Source organism: Gopherus flavomarginatus, chromosome 2 (assembly GCF_025201925.1).
Source record: "Gopherus flavomarginatus isolate rGopFla2 chromosome 2, rGopFla2.mat.asm, whole genome shotgun sequence".
Classification (NCBI taxonomy): Eukaryota; Metazoa; Chordata; order Testudines; family Testudinidae; genus Gopherus; species Gopherus flavomarginatus.
The window spans coordinates 227,163,028-227,189,196 of record NC_066618.1 but is presented as its reverse complement, the minus strand read 5'-3'; the positions used below and the strand labels follow the sequence as shown (position 1 = coordinate 227,189,196).

Sequence of the window (26,169 nt, the reverse complement as noted above, 5' to 3'; positions counted from 1 at the left end):
AGGAAAGGAAGAGACACAGCTTGGTTTCTTTTAGGAAGCCTAGGAACTCTTGAGACCCAGCCTGGTGTCAGCTTTCCTTCCACATATTCTCTCTCCTCACCTCCAGCCTATCCAACCCCAGGGAAAAAATCTCTTTTCTCGAAGCCCTACCATCCTTTCTTGAGCCCAACTGCCATATCGCTCAGTGGTGTTTGTTACAGGGCCTAGGCATGAAGTCTTCCATTTGCCTTTTGTTGCTTTCTCCTAGTCAGGCCATCTAGGAAAATGCCCCTGTAATTGTTCCATTGTTTGACAGTTAGATTTGTTAGTCTTAATGGCTTACAATTGCAGGTCTCCTGAGTGTGGGAGTGTGCTAAAATTGTCTGCACAATCTCAGAAATGCTATATATACACACCGTATTTTAGGTTTAGATACAAATTCATCACTGTGCACACCTGTATTTGTTACACAGGACCAAGCCCTCATCTGGAGTAAGTCAGTGTAACCCTACTGAAGCCAATGGAGCTATGCAGCCAGCTGAAGAATGGCCCATAATGTCTCAGATTATATTTATCCTAGCTATAATAACAGAGTTAGTTGGGTATAACAGTTCTCACATAGCTAAGCATAGTCATAATAAATTGCAAAATTCTAAAACCCAACCTCACAAACACACATGGTGAGTAGTCCCATTGAGTTTGTGTTGGCATGACAGTGATTACGAAGGAAATGTGATGAGGTTGCCTCTATGGCATCCCTTTATGGCTCATCAGGATTCGTCCCAAGGTTTATTGGCTGACCCCTTTTTGTGTTGTGGTGGTTTTTTGTTCCTGATTTTTTCTGGACCTTAACACCCCAGAAGAGGTAGGACTGAAATGTGCCTTGGTCTCTTCAGGGCTTGTCTCCAAACAGTCCATGCTCCTGTTGATCCCTCCGGTTCTGGCTCTCCTTTCTAGCAGTGGCTCCTCTGGCTAGCAAGCTGGCTCAGCATTTAACCTACAACCAGGCTTCTCTCCCATCAAGAGAAGCAGAGCTCTGCTCTCCTTCCTGGTGAGCCCTGAACTGGGGTAGTCCACTCCTTTTAACCTCCTCTCCAGGCCTGACATTTGCTGCAGGTGTTGTGGGACAGAGCCAACTGGCTCCACAGGCTCTTCTTAACCTTCTCATTGCCAGTGTGGGGCTTATCCGTCTCATTGTAGGATACTTTGGTAAAACTGAAAATATTAGTAGGACATGCTGACATGAACAATTATTCAATCGCTCTGTATAGATTGGACCCTTTATAGATAAAATGCTATTTATCACTTCCAGCTCTGTATTGTGTATAATTAGTTTTAGTGACTGGGCAAATATCCAGCTGTTGTAAATTGGTCTAACTCTTGTGAAGCAGAATTATGTTGATATGCACCAGACGAGAATCTGCCCATTGTGCCCATCTGACAATAATAATAAGCCACCACAGCCCCTGGATTTCTAGACTGATGGTGGGTATCTTAGCCCTTGTGTAGTAGATGACCAAACAAAGAGTACTTTCAACCCCAAGAAGTGTAATGATAGCCTACTAATGATTCATACCCTGATGTGGCTTCTTGCTACATGTATCATTAATTTATCCTTTAAAAAAATCTTTTTTTCCCTAAAATTGTTAGTGCAGAGGAGGATGAGACTTCCAATGTATCTATCACTAGGAAATATATTCCCTAGAAGAATAAGAGAAAAGAGGAACTAAAAGTCATTTAACTTCTGTGTACTCAGTTTCCATACCTGAAAAAAATAGCTATAATTTGATTTGACTTCAGACCTACAGATGAAGAGTGCTACATAACAATTAAGCATTTTTGTTATTCTCTCCTCATCTGGTCCTAGAAGCCTGGATGCTATATCAACAGCAGTTACTGATTCAGTCACTTTCAACACTTTCTATTACAAGAAACTCAATTTGGAGTATCAAACAGTTACAACTGAAACTGGGGTGAGTGCCTAGAAGTCTTCACTCTGCTGTTAAAAGGTAAATTTGACAATTTGGCAGGAAAGAGCAATTTAAAATTATCACTTTTCCCGTCTATTCACTCCCTCTCTGTAAAATCTCATCTGCCTTTCCTCATTCCCTCCCAGGCTGGTACTAATATTTTTGTCCCTCTCCCCGCTAAATCTCCCTTTAGTATTTCATATAATGAGTTTAGAGATTACGGTTTTGTTTTTCAGAGATAAGGCCCCAGCTCTACTCCCCTGGAGGTTGCTGTGTGGGAAGAGCATTATGGAAAAGGCTTTAGCAACCAATCAGAATATGCATTTGGACTATCAGTAACTGCAGACAAACTTTAATTCAACTTAGACAATCGAGGGAAAATGGCCTTAAAGCTATACTTTAAATCCCACATAGGGGCCAAAGGAAAACTATTCTGGCATTTTTCTTTTCAGCAAAATGTACACATAATACTACCATTTATACTTTGACTGCACCCTAGCAAAGGAGTAGCTATTCCTGCCTCTGAGCCAGTATCATTGAAATAACACTCACAAAACAAACAAACAAAAAGGTATTCCCTCTGCATCTGCGTAATGCAGCTGGTTTGGCAATGGAATGCATTTTTTTTAAAAGCTTACAACATTCTAGAGGTAAATTATGACTCTTCTGTTTGAAGAAGTATTTAATAAAATTCAAGCCTTTTCACAGTTTATCCTCTCTAAGGATGTGTTTTGCTCTCATACTGCTTGTGGTTTGGGGTTGTACTTATTTATGGTAGCATAAATGACAATATTTTACATCAAGTGACACTGATAGTCTCCCAGCTATTATAGTGCTAATAAGTAACATTATTGTAGAGTGTTTCTTTCCTTTTAGTTCATAATAAAAATGGACATTCTGAAAAAAATTATTTGAACATTTAGGGGCAAATGAAAAGCATGTTATCTAACAACTCAGGTAAAATGGGGCTTCGTGAGCTACCTGAATGCCTAGGGTGACTAAATCAAAGCTTCCATTCCAAATCCAAGACCTCTCATCTTGCACTGTCCCTATGATTAAAACACATCGTAACAACTGCAGTGCTCACGAAAGCAGATAACGTACTGCAGATTTGCATTAATTCTAGACAATGTTAAAGCTAGTTTACAGTGTTATGGATGCAAAAGCATAGCCACTTACATTTCATTTTCTGAAGCTATCTCCCCTCCCGCCTACAAGCCATCATTCTGAGAGAGCACACACTTCCCACAGGGTAGTAATATTTGCCCAAATTAAAGGGCTTCTGGGTAAGCTGGTGAAACATACTATAGCATTATCAAGAAATCTTTGAACTTCATGCCTTTGCTCTGAGGCTGCACATAATGTAAATATGGATCAACCCAGTCAGAACTACATCCAAAATGGTGTAAATTACACCATAGTCAGTAAGGTGCAACCAGCAAGTTAGTGAAGTAAGAAGTAAAGCAAATTACTGAAAATGCAAGTGAATACATAAAGTGAAAGCAAACCATAGGAACACATCAATGACACAGAAACACAAGTCTTCAAATGGTAGATTGGTCATAACCTAGCGTTTACAAGGAGTGGAAGAACAGGAGGAGGAGCTGACTAAAATAATTGAGTGTTTTGCATGCATGAAAATTTTCAGTCAGGTCAATGTGTTTCAAGAAAACTATGAAAACAAAAATGTATATCCAATCTTTGTACTGTAAGTGTGTTCAGTTTTGAGTTCTCAGATGAGGTAAATGTTTCCAGAAGGATCATAACAGGAATGGGTAAACGGTATGGGAGAGAGGGCCTTCACGATCTTCTTCCCATTACAGACAGGGTGATGGGAAAGAGGTCACAAGGTCTTTATAGTCACAAGTATGTATGTTGTTTGAGGGGCAACTGGACACACTTTAAACTAAATAGAGCCTGCTTTACAGCAAGTGAGCAGACTTTTTGCCTTGGTAGAAAACGCCAGATAACAAGTTCATGACCATTCAGTACATAACATTTCCCCCATTTCCGGACTGGCCACACTCATCTTTAGCTTTAGCTAACTGGCTGTCAACTAGAACTGGTTGAAAACTTTTATAGAAAGCATGTTTTCCATTGAAACCAAAATGTTTTGTGGAAATATATCTGTTTACTGACAAAATTTTTCTCAGGAGTTTCCCAGGTCCAAGATGGATTTCACGGGGGGAAAGAGGGGAAGCAGAAGAGGCCAGAGGTAGGAGAAAGACCCACAGAATAGCCAATAACCTATTGGTTAGGATGTTCAGCTAGGCTGTGGGAGAGCCAAGTTCAAGTCCCTGCTCTGCCTGAGTCAGATACATCTGGTAGGCAGGAAAGTATTATTATACCTAGGGTTGCCAAGTGTGGTTGAACATTGTCCAGCAGGTTTCATCCCATAACAATCTTTAATTAAAGAGTACTCTTTATTTCCTGGAGACTCCAAGACAATCCTGGAGGGTTGGCTACCCTAACTATATCCAATTTACAAAGGAAGAATGGAGGCAAAGAGATAAGGTCGCTGAGTCAGGAAAGTACTTAAACTTGTGTTTAACTTTAAGAATATGCTTAAGTCCCATTGACTTCAATAGAATTTTAAACACAGGCAAACAACTTGGAAAAGTTCACTCAGGATCTTCTGAATCCTAGTCCAGTGCCTTAACCACAAGGCCATTCTTTCTCTGCAGGAAGGAAGTAATTTCACAGGTATGTGACATCTTGTAAGATTGACCTGGAAAGTGTGTAATATCACTGTTTCCACACATTGAATAAACTGAGATACTGTAGTAAATTTCACAAGATCTGATACGCATTTCTGTGCTACATTTACAATTACTTTTTGTCACCACTTCACCTCCTGGGTGACAGTAACCAGGTTTAGCTGTCTTTCTGGAGTTAATGTTTGACAAAATATTTAATCGTAAAGTACTAGCTCCAAGGTAACACTCATAAGCAAAACTATTACATTGTTGAAGAGTTTCAAGGAAATGATGAAAGGGGAAAGGCAAGACATGGCAGAGATACTATCACACTATGTAGAAATATTCCACAGAAAGAGCAATGGACAAGAGTGACAAATGGACACAGAGGATAACCCCCACTCCACCTCCAACATACTATTCAGCCCTATTCTAGACAGATACCTGATGTGCTGTATTTACCTATAACAAAGATTTAACACTTCTGTCCTTTTTTCATGTTTGCAGCACTCAAAGTTCATTGTGCCACAGAATTATTTTGAACTGAGATGAGCTTGATAACGATCTCTGTTGAAATTCTGTCTCCACTGAAGTCATTCAAAATTTTGAAATGATTGAATTCCTCAAGAATATACTATATTGATGATTGAGGCCCTGGCAAGTGGTGGACACAAAAGGTCCTAATAAAGAACATGACCCCTAAGTCACTCCCTAGGCTCCTTGCAGCACAGTTCCCTTGAAAGCCATGGTGCTACTTGCTGCCACCTTCATACAACTACACAGCTTCCCCTCCACAGGAGTAGATATTCAGCAGAAGTAAATGAGCAGAAGTTAACATTTCGTTGAGGAGAACTACTCAAACAGCGCAGGGCAACCAAGAACCAGCTCAGGAGTATAGTTGGGTGAAATTTTTCAGCCAAATGGGAAATTTGACAAAAAATCCAGTTCCAGGGCAACTAAAGCTATTCACAAATTTGAGTCAAATTAGGCAGATAGTTTCAGCTGAATAAAAAAAAATTAGGAAAACAATTTCAAAAATACAGAAACAGTTTCAATTTTTAAAAGCAATCAAAATGACATTCAAAACATGTCATTCAATCCCCAATGATTTTTTTCTGAAAGGAAAAAAAATTCAGCTTTTGTTCAACAACTGTTTTTGGGGGGATTTTTTTGGTTCTTCTGCTAAATGAAAATATCAATTGCTTGCTCAGCTCTAGTCCTGAGGAGGCCTGTGGCTCACACCCCACTGGCTGAGAACAGAAAAATCTCCTTGTCGGAAAGTCCCACTGGGAACCTGGGTAAAAGAAGGAAGGATCAGCTTGCTTGTTCCTTAATTTCCTACTACTTCCCCCTTCATATTCACCCTCCTGCCCAGCATCGAAACTGGCAGCAGCTCTGTCAGCTTCCCACCCTCCTCCCGACCCACACAGGCCTCAGTTAGAAGAGACCATAAGGGCTGCTTTCGGAGGTTTTGGAGCCCCATAGATCACTACTTCTGACATCTCCACACTAAGCATTGTGCAAGCAGGGAGGAGAGGGGAAAGCCCTCCCCTCCCCCGTGCAAAGGTTTATGGGATTTGACTTGGCAAATGTTTTATCTGCCATTTTGTGGGTCATAAATTAAAAGTTCTCCAGCTGAGTGCTACTGGCTGAGAAAACTTCTGCCAGACCATTATTCTGCAGCATGCTACACCAACCCACTGTTTCTTACCTGTACCCAAACACTAACCAACAGAGCTTCAGCCATGCACAGTGACTATGGAAGAGGTTGTCAGGAGTTATTGAGGCTTTTCTGACCCTAATTACTTAAATTTGCTCACTACTGTGCCTGAAAGTAAAGGGGTGCATACAACCCTGCATTTTCTGAACAATTTCAGAGTAAATACATTGACATTACCACTAGGAGTAAGTACGGATGTAATTCAAACCAAAAGATCAGCAGAGTAGATATGTGTTTGTTTGTCTTCTTGTTTATAGGAAGGCCTGTAACCTTTTTGTCATCTGTGGCCCAGCATGTCAAGTTAAAGTAGAATCAGTTGTGACTTCGACTAAATGTCTTATCTTTTTCAGGCAACAACATTTTTAACAGCAACAGTATGTGAATGACAATAAACATTCTGTACGGACATGAATCAGAAGCACCTCTAATCTCATCTGATCATTGTGCAGAGCAATGCAGTTATTTTCCTCATATCTGTGTCTCCAAATGGTCTTATGTTCATTCATCATTATATGCTGTCAACTGTAATTCTTACTGGCAATTGATATTTTTAAAGAACAGTATGACTACATTATAAATAACAGGGTCCTTAACACTTCCCATGAGTTCAGCATGGCCATGGGCAGACTGGACTTCAAGACATCCATATGGACAATTATTATGCAGAGGGATTATAAACCATGGCAGACCCTCAATCAAAGCCATTCCATTGTGAGCCCTGGTGATAAAACAACCTAAGATTTGCACAATAAAGGAATAATTATCCATTTGCCTCTTACTGTATAGTGTCGCATACATTTGTTCCTCGTGTTTTATGGAATCTACTGGGGAATTATATACTGTGTTCATTTTAAAATATTGAAATAAGACTTGCCATGTAACTACAATGTTTTAGCAAAATGAAGTTACTCTAGGCAGCTGTGATTACAGCATAATCGGAGCCACTTAAAGCTATGCCAGATGGTTCTGTGCAACAATGCATTATTATGAGAAAAGAAATTCTCTATTTTAAATAGCAAAAATAGTTTATAGTATGATCTAAAGTTGGTAATTGAAAGAAAGAGCATCCTCATTTGTCAGGATCCTGGTGAGACTGGCAGTTCTATGCAGCAACAACATTATAGGGATGAATAAATAGCCAGGAAATTTGGCTTGTATCGCATGGAAGCTTACAGATGGTGGATGAATTCACGTCTATCATGTTTTTTCCAATGCACTGACTTTTACATATTGCTGCCAGATGGAACATAGTTTTGAAACTAGAATATAAATCACCTTCAATATGTTCCCAGCATTTGAATTAAAAACAAATTTTGAAGCAGGTAGGGGAAGGTAATTCAGATTGAAGGAAATCTTATGGGACCTAAATTAAAACCTAATGGGCTGAATTGTTCATCGGTGTGAGTTAAATGGCTTATACCACAGATAAGTTTATCCCCATGCATATTTTCCTCCCTTTAGTAAAGAAAAACATACTGTGCAGAAGTTGACACACAAATGGTATCTAATCTACCAAATACCCTGCCATTTTATCAGTAAAGTAGTTTGAAAAAGCTTTTGCATTACATGTATCCTCACTAGAATATGAAACATCTCTCACATAAGATTAAACCATGCATAAAGTAAAGAGCATGAAGCACAAATGCATTATTAATTTTACATGTTGATACGATGGAAGCATCTAGAGGCCCGGATCAGGATGCCTGTGTGTTAGGATGATGTGCAAACACACAGGTAGACATGATCCCTGCTCTAATGGACTTACAAGGAAAAACATATTTCCGTTTTTTAAAATATATAAAAATAACATTTACTTTTTACTTTCAGACATGCATAAAGAACTCATCTGACCTTCCTAAATTTCAAGCTCTGTTTCTCTTAATCTGGTAAGTACTACTAAGAAGCAAATAATCCTGATAGTGATGAAGTGGACTGTATAGCTGGGGAGAAAATGATTTCCCTTTCAAAGAGTTTTCAAAAAGTCTGATTTTATGATAGACTGAGTTGACTTCCCTGAGGAAATCTCAAGCATTGTTTACAAACAGAAAATTCTATGCTTAAACCTATAAGACATTTTACAATAGCTATGATCAAATATGACTTGGAAATCCACTGAACCACTTTGATCTATACTTACATTGTGCTTTGTGAGGTTGGAAATGTTAGTTGCTATTGCTTGTAGCCAGTCCATACAGTCTTCAGCAGAGACAGACTGAATTATTCCACTGCAAACTCCATCCACAGCAATTACTTGGAATGCATTTTGCCTATAGACATGTCAAAACAGATCAGATCAGAAGAAAAAGTAATCTGTTCTAACAAATCATCTTAACACCACATGTAGAAAAGCTTTTCTTTCAACCACAATAGTCAACTACTGAACTCTTATCTTATTTGTTATCTCAATTTGTATATATCTGACTTTAATTAAAATGAATGTAACAACAGGTCAATTGAGATGATATTTAAGTTCTATAGATGGCAAAGCTACAAAGATAAGAATGGTTGCATGAAAATCTTTGAAAACATTTTCAAACCTGACTATTTAAAGTTAAGTGCCTAAATCTGTATTTAGGCAGTTGATTTAAATTCTTAATATGGATTTAGGAGCCTAACTTTAGACACTCAGGTTTGAAAGTGTTGGCCCTTAGACTGAATGATTACTCAGTTCTGGGAAATTTATGACGCCTCTATAACATCAGTTATAGAACAACGTTTTTCTCTCAGAATTCCAGTTTATAGAGTCTCCTCCAAACACCTACCCGAATGGCTTCAGAAGGTAAATAAATAAGAATATTTGGTGCATTTTAAAAGCAATTCAATATCTATACAACTTTTATCTGGATTATTTGGAAGTTTAAAAACTAGTATATGAAGCAAAAAAGTACAAATGCAAGAAATTAATTATCAAACACTAAAAACAAGGTTTCATGAAATGTCATATAATAAACATTTAATACCTAAAAGCTTTGATTTTAAAATCATTCTTTAAATGAAGTTAGCTTAGTGTCTAATTGTTCTATGCTGGTTCCTATAGGTGATAGAGTTTATTTTTAAAAATGATCCTTTTCTAAACTACTTATGAAAGGATTGGAGAATTCAAAATTGATCCACAATGATTTTTTTCATATTACCTTTCTGCAATATTTGAGAATAAACGGAAGTTTATGATTTACCCATTGACATAAGTGGAAGCCATCCAAGTAGCCCAATCTAAGCAGTTATATAATGAGTTGTCATGCATTACAGACTGATTTACTGCAGTTGAATGCCAGGCAATTGCAAAGCAAGAGAAAAATTTTGTATACTAAGTACTAAGGGACTTAATTTCTTCAGTAAAGAGCCTATAGGAGGCTCGTGGGTCTCTGGCTTAAGAGCCACCAAAGCTGAGCCTGATTCCACCTCCCAGAACAAGAATATGGCATTCCACACTTAGCATTCTGTGACAACTCCATCCTTCAGCACTAAATTCACAGTTCAAAATTAGGCATGTGTCATTCAGGTACTGTGAGAATAGTTCATCCACAATCAGTCATCTTTAAGAGGAGGATTGGGTCTCACTTAATGAAATCAGTTGCTGACATCACAAAAGATTTTCTGAAGATTCATTCTATTTCTTAAAACTGTGGAATGTGCAGCTTCTGTATAACCACCACACTGGGGCTCTCTGTTTTAGTGGGTTAGTAACCACCATATTTGGGGTGACTGTTGCCTTCATCTACATTTAAGAGCAGCGTCAGTCAAAGACATGCCTGTTTTCCCTTTAAATGCCCCCATCATAACCTCAAAGGCATGGAGTCTTTCTGAACCATCCAGGGGGGGAAAAATGGATAGCAGTTCCTTGAAGGTTCTCTCCTCCTCCATTTAGGTTGGAAAAGGTGGGTGGCTGGGAGGTGGGGATTAGGCATCACCTGAACTGGTGGACTAGCTGGTGGGGCTCAGGTAAACTACTAGCCCCTGTGCATCCATGGGAGTGTATGTGAGACCTTTTCTCCAGCCTGAGCCCCCTTCCCATGGTTGGACTGTTCTGGTCAAAGACACATCTGTTTTCCCTTTAAATACCCCTTCTGACTGAAAGTCGGGTCCTTACTTCACACAAACTCAACAGAGACCACGTTCAGGAAAATAGACTGATTCTCTGTTTTGGGCAAAGAACGTTTTTTTCAGGACTCCTGGCAAGCAGATAGTTGAGTCCCTTTTTAGCAAGGATTTTTCATCTGGAAGAGTCAAAGAGAAGTTCTGGTTCTCTTTTAGGCATGGAAAAAATAATCAGAAATTCCTTCTTGACAAGGAAAAAAAGTCCCTTTTCAACAGGCTATTGGGACACACACACACACACACACACACACACACACCACATGCATATACACGCACAAAATGGTTGGTCACTTGGTTTCAGGGAAGCCAGTTCTGACCCCTTTCTTATCATCAGGAAGTAAATGCAGCTTTTCCTAAGCAAAAACAAACAAACAAACAAACAAACAACCCAAGCCCTTCTACTGGCTGAAGCTTAATGAGCCAGATATATGTTGGGAAAATAACACCGCGGGGCACGGACGATCCAATAAGTTCCTGGACTGCATTGCAGACAACTTTTTATTGCAGAAAGTTGAAAAGGCTACTAGGGGGGAAGCTGTTCTAGACTTGATTTTAACAAATAGGGAGGAACTTGTTGAGAATTTGAAAGTAGAAGGAAGCTGGGGTGGAAGTGATCATGAAATCATAGAATTTGCAATTCTAAGGAAGGGTAGAAGGGAGTACAGCAGAATAGAGACAATGGATTTCAGGAAGGCGGATTTTGGTAAGCTCAGAGAGCTGATAGGCAAGGTCCCATGGGAATTAAGACTGAGAGGAAAAACAACTGAGGAAAGTTGGCAGTTTTTCAAAGGGACGCTATTAAGGGCCCAAAAGCAAGTTATTCCAATGGTTAGGAAAGATAGAAAATGTGGCAAAAGACCACCTTGGCTTACCCTTGAGATCTTGCGTGACCTACAAAATAAAAAGGCGTCATATAAAAAATGGAAACTAGGTCAGATCACGAAGGATGAATATAGGCAAATAACACAGGAATGCAGAGGCAAGATTAGAAAAGCAAAGGCACAAAATGAACTCAAACTAGCTATGGGAATAAAGGGAAACAAGAAGACTTTTTATCAATACATTAGAAGCAAGAGGAAGACTAAGGACAGGGTAGGCCCACTGCTCAATGAGGAGGGGGAAACAGTAACGGGAGACTTGGAAATGGCAGAGATGCTTAATGACTTCTTTGTTTCGGTCTTCACTGAGAAGTTTGAAGGAATGTCTAGTATAGTGAATACCTACGGGAAGAGGGTAGGTTTAGAAGAGAAAATAAGGAAAGAGCAAGTAAAAAATCACTTAGAAAAAGTTAGATGCCTGCAAGTCACCAGGGCCTGATGAAATGCATCCTAGAATACTCAAGGAGTTAATGGAAGAGGTATCTGAGCCTCTAGCTATTATCTTTGGGAAATCATGGGAGACGAGGGAGATTCCAGAAGACTGGAAGGGGGCAAATATAGTGCCCATCTATAAAAAGGGAAATAAAAACAACCCAGGAAACTACAGACCAGTTAGTTTAACTTCTGTGCCAGGGAAGATAATGGAGCAGGTAATCAAAGAAATCATCTGCAAACACTTGGAAGGTGGTAAGGTGATAGGGAATAGCCAGCATGCATTTGTAAAGAACAAATCGTGTCAAACTAATCTGATAGCGTTCTTTGATAGGATAACGAGCCTTGTGGATAAGGGAGAAGCGGTGGATGTGATATACCTAGACTTTAGTAAGGCATTTGATACAGTCTCGCATGATATTCTTATAGATAAGCTAGGAAAGTACAATTTAGATGGGGCTACTATAAGGTGGGTGCATAACTGGCTGGATAACCGTACTCAGAGAGTAGTTGTTAATGGCTCCCAATCCTGCTGGAAAGGTATAACAAGTGGGGTTCCGCAGGGTTCTGTTTTGGGACCGGTTCTGTTCAATATCTTCATCAACGATTTAGATGTTGGCATAGAAAGTACGCTTATTAAGTTTGCGGACGATACCAAACTGGGAGGGATTGCAACTGCTTTGGAGGACAGGGTCAAAATTCAAAATGATCTGGACAAGTTGGAGAAATGGTCTGAGATAAACAGGATGAAGTTCAATAAAGATAAATGCAAAGTGCTCCACTTAGGAAGGAACAATCAGTTTCACACATACAGAATGGGAAGAGACTGTCTAGGAAGGAGTATGGCAGAAAGAGATCTAGGGGTCATAGTGGACCACAAGCTTAATATGAGTCAACAGTGTGATACTGTTGCAAAAAAAGCAAAAGTGATTCTGGGATGCATTAACAGGTGTGTTGTAAACAAGACACAAGAAGTCATTCTTCCGCTTTACTCTGCGCTGGTTAGGCCTCAACTGGAGTATTGTGTCCAGTTCTGGGCACCGCATTTCAAGAAAGATGTGGAGAAATTGGAGAGGGTCCAGAGAAGAGCAACAAGAATGATTAAAGGTCTTGAGAACAGACCTATGAAGGAAGGCTGAAGGAATTGGGTTTGTTTAGTTTGGAAAAGAGAAGACTGAGAGGGGACATGATAGCAGTTTTCAGGTATCTAAAAGGGTGTCATCAGGAGGAGGGAGAAAACTTGTTCACCTTAGCCTCCAATGATAGAACAAGAAGCAATGGGCTTAAACTGCAGCAAGGGAGATTTAGGTTGGACATTAGGAAAAAGTTCCTAACTGTCAGGGTAGTTAAACACTGGAATAGATTGCCTAGGGAAGTTGTGGAAGCTCCATCTCTGGAGATATTTAAGAGTAGGTTAGATAAATGTCTATCAGGGATGGTCTAGACAGTATTTGGTCCTGCCATGAGGGCAGGGGACTGGACTCAATGACCTCTCGAGGTCCCTTCCAGTCCTAGAGTCTATGAGTCTATGAGATAAAGGACTCTCCTCCAGGCCTGGGCATTTTGAGATGATACAGAATCTCTTCTTTAACCCCAGTGAAAAGTTTGAACCCCTTTGATGTTCATATACATGACCACATAAACACAAATAAATCAAACTCATGGTTTGTGATATATAGAAGAAAAAATCAGATTTGAAATACTCTTTGGTTTGCACCACATTTTTCTATTCTATTATATTTAAGAACACTGGTTCTGTCTGCCAGTTGATTTCTTGCTGAATTAGTTGCCTGAGTAGAATTCAGGTTCCTGGGCTTCTGCAGCATGAAATTCATGGAAGGTTTTAAATTAATAAGCCAAAAGGCGAAACTCTGGCAGCATGCAGCTTTATTTTCAGGTTAAAGTGTTAGTATGTTGCAAATATTGCTGTTTTATTAGCTTATACTTTAATCCATGTTATCAAGGATGTGTGCAATAATTTGGGTAATCATAAATGTGAGCATGTGTATGAAAGTGAATATTTCTGTACAGTAACATATTTTAAGGTGGTATAAAAAAACAATTGAAAGCATGTCAAAGTCTTTTTGAACACTATCCTGAATTAACCTTCAAATTACACAGAAGGTTCCTCTCTAATACTGTGCATAAAGTGGTAAATTAGAAGTAGATAAGTAATGAGGATTATGGTAATGTATACAATAATGATAATTAGTTAATACTTATGTATCATTGTTTGTTTTCAAAACACAAACAATAAACTAATTGAGACATAAAAAGGCATCATGCAGCACAATTTGTTTAGTGAAAACAGGCTTTTAATTACTAATTACATAATGTGTAATGAATCTATTTTTATTTAATACTGTTTTCAGTATCCTCTCATTAATATTGCTTTCAATAGCTTCAGTGTTTTCAGTCATCATTAGGAATCTGCACTCCTCTGATAACAAGATCTTTTGAGACACTGCTGTATTCCAGACTAATTTTCACTAATCAGAAGGGCAAGAAACTGCCTTACCCAACACAACTAAAAGTTTTTTTTAAACCTGTCCACCAAAACATAATTTTTTCTCATTGCCAACTCAGCTTTCTTCCATGTAAGTTGTATTGGTTAATTGTTCATGTTACATAGTTGATATAGGAGGGTACAAGGAGACTGTGCAATTATTCTAGGATGAAAACACAAAATATCCTTTTAGCTTGACCTAAACATACTCAAAGTTATTTTCTAGAAATCATGGACTGGATTTAAATCTCTGATGTACAGTTACTTTCTTAAAAGAAACTGGAGTACCTAAGTATGAACTCTGTAAGTCTATGCATGCTAAGCATTTGAAATTAGAACCAAAAGAATATAATATAATTGTATTTTGTCAGTGTTCAAAATTAAACTTTAAGGCCAACAACTAGTTACATGCATGCTTAACTTTAACTATGTGTGTAGTCCTCACTGAAGTCAATTGCTTAGTTGAGTTTACAGCAAAATAGTGTTCAAATTTGACAAAAGTAATGACATGCCTTCCATTTCCCCAGAGAAGCTCCTGTCCCCATTTTATTCCCATTTTTAAAATCCTCTCTCTCTCAACATCCATCATTACTTAGTAATGAGTAATCAGGGTATGATGTAGTCATCCACACCAAGTAAAAGAACAGTAAATGAAGCTGATGTCTGGAATAGAGGAGGTGAAATCAAAGAGTTGGGTCAACTGAAACTGTTGGCGAATTCACTTCAAATTTGGCAAATTATTTCAGCCAAAAAAAAATGGGGAAAAAATTCTAAGTCAAAACATTTTGACATTTTAAAACAACACATTTCAATTTTTCATTTTGAAATGATTTTTCATTTAAAATAAATAAATAAATAAAACAAACCACCTCAAAACAAAGGAAAATATTTTGTTTGACCCAAAACAACTTTTTTCCCCCAGATTTTTGGTTTAGCCAATGAACCAAAAAAATAATTTTTTGCTCACTTCTGGTCAGGAATACTTTAGCAGTGGGCAGGCTCTGCACACCCACTTCCTGGTTTCCAATAGGAACACTCTCCTGTATCCATTTGGCCTGACAAAGTGGAAGAAAATCTTCCACTTCCCTAGACTGCCCAGTCTATCTTTACCACATCATTTGTACAAGTGGAAAAAGGAGAGATTTTGGTGCTTGTGGCCCATGCATGGTAAAGACAGATTACTATATATCTAAAACACAAATAGGTGAGCATGGCATCCAGTTATACTACAGCCCTTTAAATTCAAAGATACGTTTACCAGAGATAGCATATAAGAAAGACTATAGTTTTTAAAAGTTGGAAAAATGTCTCTGACAAAGCTGAATAATACAGGAGTTGAGGGGATATATTGTATAAACTGGGAATGGCAGAGCAGAAAAAAACCGCTGCAGTCAACAAGGTCTTCTCATCAAGGATTAGGGCTTGATACTCCATTGGCCTGCACCTGGCCACCACTCCAATTTCATAAAATATCTATTGCTGTATGTTGCTGGCAGAATAGAAAGCAATGATATCTAGGTGTTCAGACCATTAAAATGTTGATGTGCTTATTAAGCTTGCTTTATAATATTCAGGAACAAAAATCAACTAAAATGCAAAATATTTGGAAAGATTTTCAAGTATGATTATTAGTTTTCAACTTCCTTGCTAATTTCTATTAAAATTGGCTTGAGAGCCATGATCAACAATGGAATCATTATTAAACTAAACTGTGACAAGTAGTCAGAGGACTGAACAATCAAGTAGCTCTATGGCCCATGAGTACAGGGAAATATATATTTATCCTTTCAACTGAAGTACTGATTTACTAAGTTACCATTAAGATTATATCTATCCACAGGCAAGACAAATTTCAAGCATATATACTTATTTACCTGCACAAATCTGATCCTGGGAGGTACTGGGAAAAACGGGAATGAAGGAGCGGGATTAATCGGAGATCACACCATCTCTTCTCCCACCTAAGCCCTGGTGATGTTGGCCATGAGGAACATGATAGTGTATCCTGGAAGAAATTTTAAACACTTCTGATTTTTGGCCTTTATCATAATAATCTGCCATACAGAGAGACACATTTTTCCTTCAAGTATTTGGTGCCTTGTTTTATGTGATAAAATCTTTCCTGAAAATTCTATTTGATCAAGTTTTATACACTGTGAAGAAATTCCATGTTTTTTTTCACTTTTGATTGAAAAAAAAAACCCATGAAACAAGTATGGTTGGAGGAACTGCAACAACTGCCATCTCCTCAACCAACACTCTATATTGTAAACTATGGAAATGAATATTACAAGTATTACAAGACTGGGGAAAACAAACAGAATCAAATGTTACTGAATCATGTTATTGCAATGAATAGCCAAGGAAGGTGTTCAAAATTCAAAGGTAGAGGACAATATTTTGAAGGGTTGAATATAGAAGTAGCTATTCAAAATGCCACAGTCGAGGCTTATCATACAGTATTTCATAAATATTTTGAAATTGCCATGCTTGGCAACCTGCAATTGCTTTAGTACCAAATTATAAAATGTCTTCTACTTCAAGGGGTCACCATATGCCTCACATGTATCACCTGTTATATTAATATGCAGCAAAGAACATTTACATTAGATATTAGAGAAAAAACATTCTAATTATAAGGGCAGTTAAGTTCTGTAATAGGCTTCCAAAGGAATGCACAGTATCCCCATTATTGGAGGATTTAAAGAAGAGGTTGGACAAATGCATGTCAGGCACGGTCTAAGTATACTCGGTGGTGCCTCAGTGCAGGGGGCTGGACTTGTTTACTTCTCAAGATCCCTTCCAGTCCTATGTTTCAAGGATCCTATGAACATAATTAAAATAACATTAAAATAAAGCAAACAGTATATCTTCACAGTTAGCAATGTCTGTGTGTGCATGTGCGCACATGTGAACATGTGTTTTGTATATACTCCCTTGACCTACACAATACAACACATTTTATTAGGACACTCCAAGGCAATTTTCTACAACAGTAATTTTACTGTCAAATTTCAGGTTTCTACTCTCTATCCTTCAGTTGTTTCCAAAATGCTGAAGAATATTTTTGGGGCATGCATTGTCTTTTTAATTAGTGTTTGTGCTGCGCCTAGCATGATGGGACATAAACCCAGATTTTTAGGTGCTACCGTGATATTATTACTACCACTAATAATAATAATAATAGATTAATAATAATAACTTCATTATATTATTATAAATGGGAGACATATATTACTTCCGACTCCCTCCTTAGACAAAAAAGGCAGAACTACTTACAGAAAACAAACAAACAAAACAAAAACCACCAGACCCTTAAAGCTGAGAGGGGTGAAATTCAGACCCCAATGAAGTCAATGGCAAAATTCTTATTTAGTTCAGAGGGACCAGGATTTCACCCCAGACCTGGTGAAAGTTTCAGAAAGTTATGAATGAAAAAGGGATTATAATGGAAATACACAGACAACATTAACTACAGCGATCACCAGTCCTTAGCCATACTGCATTACATAATCACATACTATGTTTAACCTGTGCCTGAATGAGGCGGCAGGGGGCGGGGGAGCTTGTTACCACTACATCACTCACTACATATCACTGATGGAATCAGTACTCACTGTCCATTCTATCTTCCAAGAACCCAATATGCTTTAAGTTATACCTATGTATAGTAATTTACGCAGTGAATACAGCCTTTTAATTACTAATTGCATAATGTGTAATGAATCTACTTCTGCTTAATATTGTTTTCAATACCCTCTTATTAAGTATAATATTTTCATTGTATTTAGTCTAGTGAGTTACACTCTGGTAATTATGAACGAGATATAACTCATACCAAGGCATAGGGCCACGGAATGTAATACGTGGTGCAACAATGCCCCATTCTGCGTGTGTAACTCACATTGAAAAATAGAGATATGTGTTGTGCACACATGTATTGTGCCAATAGAAAGGAGGGAGTTCATTACTGAAAGAACCCCTATCATTGAACATATTCCATGCTGGCAGAAACTTGTGTTTTAAAAACTTAACCAAATTAAAAATATTTTCATCAAACCACAGCAGACCCATGACAGAAATGATATTTTTCATGGGGCAATTATACTTGAAAAGTGGGTTCCTAATCAATGCCTGCTAAAAGCTCAGAGAACATTCCATTAAGATTTAGGTCATTGGCTGCTGACTTTGTTTCATATCCAGAAACTAAATTATTTGGATTGGGTATTCGATAGGTAAGATTTTTTACTGGTGACTCATTCATAAAGTGTGTTTTGAACTGCAACCCATTTCCTAAGGTGACCACTGACTAACAGAAGTGAATCATTGAGTTCCTTTCATAAATTAAGGTTTTTCAAAGGTGTCTGCACAAATAGTTTCAAATGACAAACTTTCATCTTTAGAAGGAAAAGCCTGTGAAATTCCATCATGAGAGATACAGAGGTCCAATCTTCAAAAGAGAGGAAATGTATATTTAGATTGCATGAGTAACCTTGACTCTGCTCCTTTGGCCTATATATTATACAGTATATTATGTAATTACAAACTCAGATAATGAAATGTAGTATGCAGTATTTTTACCCTGAAAGGTGAACCTATTAAGACCTACAGTAAATGATGCAGAACTCAGGAGTCATTCATTCATTCACTGAATATTTTGCATATAATTGACTTCCATGACACTTTCCACAAGGCATTCAAACATTTGGAAATGTATCTTGTGTCTAAAGTTGTAGAAATTTAAAATATATATTATATTAGGGAAATTATGTGTGATCATATATTGTAATGCATATGCACAAGGCAGTAATCTTAACTTTGTATCTTTGAAATAAGTGTATACTGACTGGGAGAGGTTACAGTGAAGTTTGGGATGAAAATTAATCTCACCCAGCAATACTCATAATTAAATGGTTTATTTTCCACAGAAACATCATATATTTGTCTTTCAATTGAGACAATACATTTATATCTTCTGAATCTACAGCTCATATGATCCTTGAATTGAATTAAATGTTTGCATGAAAACCATCTCCTGGCTCCTATTCTGGCACCAGGAAAATGCACCAGAAAACTGTTTTAAGCGTCCAGATGATAATTTTTGCACTCCCAGTGAGTCTGAATCCCAGGTGATATTCAAGTCAGTTCCATCATTCCCTCACAGTCCTCTGCATAGGGACAGGTAAATATCTTAAATAGCACTATATTCCTGCAATATGCAGCCTTCATAATCTGTCTTTAAGCAGCAGCTACAAGTCAGAGAAATGTAGAGCAACCCTAAGGCTGTCGTTAATTTATCTAGGAGCCAGCCATGGGATTAAAGGAGCACAAAGATTGGCTAATGCCAAATAGAGCACTAGTGCAGCGAGGATCTGGGATTATAACATTAAATACAATCCTACTTTTGCACACCAATTATTTTTTGAAAAGTGACTCTTGATAAATGCATATCAAAAGCACAGAGGACACTCCATTAAAAATTCAATCATTGATTGTAAGTCCAGTGGGCCTGGGTTTGATCCCTCAGATGTTGACTTTGTTTCATATCCATTACCAAAGTGGTAACGAGACTATTATTTGGATTGGGTCTAGTGGAGATTTTTTGTTTTATATATATATAAACTCATACTTATCAGCCAAAATTGTTGTATACACCTATTATTATTTCTTTGTATCAAAAGGTTTTTATAAAAATGAAGCTAGTCTGGTAACTTTTCAAAGCTTCGGCACTCTGCAGCTCTCACACAGAAATCACACTCTGGAAAATTAAAAGGTGCATCCACTCTATAGAGATTTATGAAAGGTCTAGATAACCTGAATCTCAAGGTTGAGGGCAGCCATACGATTGTGACATATAGAGGTAAAATAATTTCTCCACTGCTACTCAAGATTCCCTCCTTTATGAATCCCAGAAATACATTCACTATTTTAGCCACAGTGTCACACTGGGAGCTCATGTCCAAACGACTGTTCACCATGACCTCCAATTTTTTTTTTAGAGTCAGGCTTCCCAGGATAGAGTTCCCCATCTTGTAAGTAAGGCCTACATTCTTTGTTCCTACGCGTAGCTGTATTAAAACACATATTGTTTGCTTGCACCCACTTAAAAAAGTGATCCAGATAGCTCTGAATCAATGACCTATTCTCTCCATTATTTACCACTTCCCAATTTCTGTGTCATCTGCAAACTTTATCATGATGATTTTATGTTTTCTTACAGGTCATTGACAACAATGTTAAATAACATAGGGAAAGAAACAATCCATGTGGAACCCCACTGGAAACACACCTGCTCACTGACTATTCCCCATTTACAACTACATTTTAAGACCTATTAGTAAGTCAGTTTGACAGAATCTATTTTCTATAAACCCATGTTGATTTGCATTGATTACATTAAACTTCTTTATTCTTCATTAATCAAGTCCTGTATCAACTGCTCTATTATCTACCAGGGATCGGTGTCAGGCTGACAGGCCTACAATTATCCAGGTCATCCCTTTTAAAAAACTGGCACATTAGCTTTCTTCCAATCATTGGGAATTCCCTCAGTGCTCTAAGACTTATTGAAAATCACCATTAACTTAGCTTCTTGGCCATCTCTCTTAAAACTCTTGGCTGCAAGTTATCTGGACCAGCTAATTTAAAAATTTCTAACTTTAGTAGCAGCAGTTTATGACTTTCCAGAGATACAAGTGGAATGGCAAGAGTGGTAATGAGACTATATTATCTATTTTTTCCCAAATATAGAACATAAATATTAATTGAACATTTTTGCCTTTTCTATATTATTATTGATGTCTACCATTTCCATCTAAGAATGGACCAACACCAATGTCAGGATTCTTTTTGTTCTTAATATATTTTTTAAAAAACTCCTTCTTATTGTCCTTAACTCTGATGGTCATAGATTTTTCCTTGTGTCCATTTGCTTCCCTTATCAATTTTCTACAATTCCTAACTTCTGCTTAATATTCATTACTATCAACTTCCCCATTTTTCCATCTGTTTTATTTATATATGCGCTGCCCTCTAACCAGTATAGCCTTCTTCCTCGACTTTGGGGTTGTGGCTTTATAGGCATCTCCTCAGGTGTTCTTAAATGATTCCCAATTATCATACAAATTTTTGTGATTATATTCTTCCTCTCAGATTACTTGGCTCATAATTGTTTTCAGTTTTGTGAAATTGGCCCTATTAAAGCACAAAGTATATTATATATATTGCTTGCACACTATAAATGTATTCCAGTCATGATCACATGAACCTAAGCAACCATTAATCTTTTAGTTCTGTGATCAGTTTCTCTTTATCTGTTGAGACACAGACTAATAAAGAATTCCTCTATGTTGGCTGTAACACTTTTTGAGTTTGGAAATTGTCATCTATAATGGTTATAAATTACAAGGATCTTTTAGTACCGGTCACATGAAATCTCCTATATACGTCACTCAGACTGAAGTCCCTCATGATCATGAAGCTTTATTTTTCTCTACAAATTACAGATAGATGTATAAGAAGTGGTCATCCTGATCCCCTGTGCAGTTTGGTAGTTTGTAGCAGAAAAAAAGCGTATACCCTCCTCATGTGCTTACCTATTAGAATAGTGATCCAGAAGCATTAAAATAAATAAAGAAATAAATATAATAAATAAATAAAATAAAATAGCTTCTTCTGAATTATGAATTTTTACATAGAGTGACATTCCCCATCCCCTTTTGCCCATTTGATCCTTCCTAAATAGGTTGCAGCATTAATTTTAATATTCCAATAGTATGAATCATCCCACCATGGTTCTGTAATACTAACTAGACAGAATTAATGGTCAGAAATTCTAATTCCTCGTTTGTTACCCAGGATCTTAGCATTGATGTGCAGCCAATTAAATAATTTCTTCTCTTCAGATTCTTTAGTTCTGTAATTAATTTTGTTCTCAATATAGATTTCCACCATGACTTCAAGAACCATCACCTGTTCATTAAAATCACTCCCATACTAGCATCAACTTCTTGGACACCACTATCAGCTTCAATCATGGAACCCTAGAGACAACTATATACAAGAACCCACGGATCACCACACCTTCTTTCAGAGATCCAGCAACCACTCCAGTTACACCAAGAAATGTGTTATCTAGAGCCAAACACTCAGATATCACAGAATAGGCTCTGAGGAGAAAGTCCAGGATATGCACCTTAACACACTCAAAATCGCCAAACAAGGGCACTCCACCAAAAAAGTAGATCACATCCTTGAACAGGCCACCCAAATACTCTGAGAGAACCTGCTTTAATACGGAAATAAAAACCTCTGACCACACATCCCTAGTAGTCACTATCACACCAAACTGGAATCTATACAGGGTATCATTAAACAACGATAACCCATACTCAATGGGGACCCCATCCTGAAAGAAATCTTTCTTGAACCCTCTCTTCTGGCCTTCAAACTACCCCCGCAACCTCTCCAACCTCATCATCAAAAGCAAGCTCCTCACAGACCAGGACACACCAACTCAAAGCAGCATCAGACCCTGCCAAAAAAACAGATGAAAAATCTGCATACATATTTTCACTGCTACAATGATCAATACCCACACAATACACTTTTCAAGATCCATGGGTCCTATGCATGCCTATTACAATATGTGATATACCTCATTCAGTGTACTCAATGCCCCAATAACCCTGGGGTGAAACCAGCCAATCACTACACTTCTGAATGAACTCATAGAAGATAATGATAAAAGACAAAAATGCCGTATCGCCTGTGGGTGAACACTTTTTCCAAAGCGATCACTCTATATCTGACCTATCATTCCTCATCCTCAAAGGAAACCCGCACAACACTTTCAAAAGATGAACCTGAGAGCTGAAATTCATGTTTGCTAAACACTAAAAATTATGGACTGAATAGAGACATTGGATTTATGGCTTATTACAGCAATCTCTAATCCACTAACAACCTCCGCCCTTTGTTCTCCTCTTACGACTGGAAGGGTGATAATGGGCCACTTCACCTTGAATGGTCCCTTGAAACATGTGTTAACTACTTATGCTAAATAAAATGTTCCACCTTGTATTTAGCTGTGACACTCTGAACATGTTTCCTAGAACTGAAGATGAGCTCTGTATAAGCGCAAAAGCTTGTCTTTCTCCCCAACATAAATTGGTCCAATAAAAGCCACCCACTTTGTCTCTCTTGTTCTCAGCGTGTCATTTTTTGCTGAGTGCTCATATCTTCCTTGTTTTTCCACTCTCCTTTTGCTATTAGTTTAATACAAACTATGGTTTACAACCCATCATTTAAATCAGCTTCTATACCAAATGACTGGAGGATAGCTAATGTGATGCTAATTTTTAAAAATGGCTCCAGAGGTGATCCTGGCAATTACAGGCCAGTAAGCCTAACTTAAGTACCAGGCAAACTGGTTGAAACGATAGTAAACAGAATTGTCAGACACATAGATGAACATAATTTGTTGGGGAAGAGTCAGCATGGTTTTTGGAAAGGGAAATCCTGCCTCACCAATCTACTGGAATGCTTTGAGGGGGTCAACAGGCATGTGGACAAGGGGAATCCAGTGGATATAGTATACTTAGGTTTTCAGAAAGTGTTTGAGAAGTTCCCTCGCCAAAGGCTCTTAAGCAAAGTATGCTGTCATGGGATAAGAGGGAAGGGCTCTCATGGATTGTTAACTGATTAAAAGATAGGAAACAAAGGGTAAGAATAAACGGTCAGTTTTCAGAATGAAAAGAGGTAAACAGTGGTGTCCCCCAGAGGTCTGTACTGGGACAAGTCTTATTCAACATATTCATAAATGATCTGGAAAAAGGGGTAAACTCAAGATAGTTAAGTCCAAAGCAGACTACGAAGAGCTACAAAGGGATCTCACAAAACTGGGTGACTGGGCAACAAAATGGCAGATGAAATTCAATGCTGATAAATGCAAAGTAAAGCACATTGGAAAACATAATCCCACCTATACATATACAATTCTGGGGTCTGAAAACATTCACTCAATTTGCAGTGGCAGTCAAAAAAGCTAACCGAATGTTGGGAATCATTAAGAAAGGGATAGATAATAAGACAGAAAATATCACATTGCCTCTATATAAATCTATGTCACGCCCACATCTTGAATATTGCGTGCAGATGTGGTTACCCCATCTCAAAAAAGATATATTGGAATTGGAAAAGATACAGAAAAGGGCAACAAAAATTATTAGGGGTATGGAACGGCTTTTGTATGAGGAAAGATTAAGACCTGCCCACAAGCTAACTGTATGATAATATGCTAGTCTTGATTTGCATGTTTTAGTATCCTGTAAAATACTTTTTAAAAAAATAAACCAATATGATGATTATTCTGTGATGCTTGCAAGTGACGCCAAGCTTGAAAGATTTAAGTATGTGTAAATGATAACAAACAACACTCTACATGTTTTCCTTGATGTCATTTCTCCTTCCCTTTTTTTATTCATGGAAAGTTTCAGGCCTACCAAATCTTTTTGCAGGATGTAGATACATTTTAAACAGAGATCTCATCTACATATCTCAGAAATGAATAAGCCTATGACATAATTAGTGCAGCAAAGGGTAACGGGATGGATCACTTGATGATTATCTGCTCTGTTCACTCCCTCTGAAGCATCTGGCATTGGTCACTTGTGGAAGACAGGATACTGGGCTAGATGGACCAGTGATCTGACCCAGTATGGCCTTTCTTATGTCATGATAAATAGTCCCTGGAATATCGCTGTGCTTTACTGACAACTGTACTAGGCAAATAAAAATGATTTTACATCAACGTTCATATTAAACAGTTTAAACAGGTGAGTGCTACCTTATATAGTAGCTATACATCTATGCATACTTCCGTATGAGAAGAGATAAATAAGACTGGGACTTTTCACCTTGGAAAAGAGACAACTAAGGGGGTTTATGCTTGAGGTCTATAAAATCATGACTGGTGTGGAGAAAGCAAATAAAGAAGTGTTATTTACTCCTTCTCATGACACAAGAACTAGGAGTTCCGTTATTTTGAAGTTATTTATGAAAGACTTGAAATACTGTTTCTTTTGTTTATCATTTTTGTGGTGCAAATATTTGTAAAAAAATTTAAATATAAGGTGAGCACTATACACTTTGAATTTTGTGTTGTAATTGAAATCAACTTATTTGAAAATGTAGAAAACATCCAAAAATGTTTAAATAAATTGTATTCTGTTATTGTTTAACAGCACATTTAATCACAATTTTTTAATTGCATGATTAATTGCAATTAATTTTTGTTAATCACTTCAGAGCCCTACTCTATAGAGATACTTTTGTATGATGGTGAGGATGAAAATGGCACTTCTTAGCTAGGCTAGCCCAGACCCTTCATACAACCGACGCTATAGGTACCTTATTTTTCTCCATTGCACAAGAAAAGGATCCAAGAAGACACGCAGGGGAAATCATATGTACTAATGCACATTCAATTTCCACCCCAGGGAGAAAAAGGGTGCTAGCATGTATAAGTTATGTATCTTTTTGTATTTGTCATTTTTATAAATTTAAAAACATCAATAAAAAAATTAAACACAAAAAAAGAAAATCTCTTTCCCAGTTTCACAGGTGGAAGCGAGTGGGACGAAGATGTAATAGCTGAGGTGGTTCTATGAACCATTGGGTTTTTGACATTCATCCTTCATTAGTTGTGATGTACCATCAAATGGCATTCCATTCAACACATGTGAAGAAAGCTCGTTTAAACCATATTTTAAAAACAAACATATTATATAAAGTTTTTATTATTTTATTCTCCAAAATAATTTCACAGTTGGATGCAGAACAAATATTCTATGAAAACCTCTGGTTGAAATTAGACTGCAGTTATTTTGGT

General features: G+C 37.6%; 1 protein-coding gene across 5 annotated transcripts in view; it reads right to left on the bottom strand.

Annotated features, from left to right (window-relative positions):
- SNTG1 (syntrophin gamma 1) overlaps positions 1-26,169 on the bottom strand; it is a 543,852-nt gene that overhangs the window by 160,901 nt on the left and 356,782 nt on the right. For all 5 annotated transcript variants that reach the window (XM_050942000.1, XM_050941999.1, XM_050942002.1 and 2 more), the window contains 2 exons: positions 16,154-16,284; positions 8,503-8,632 (listed from right to left, as the gene is read on the bottom strand). In XM_050942000.1, the coding sequence (XP_050797957.1) occupies positions 8,503-8,632; positions 16,154-16,284 (261 nt within the window). The remainder of the gene's footprint in view (positions 1-8,502; positions 8,633-16,153; positions 16,285-26,169) is intronic.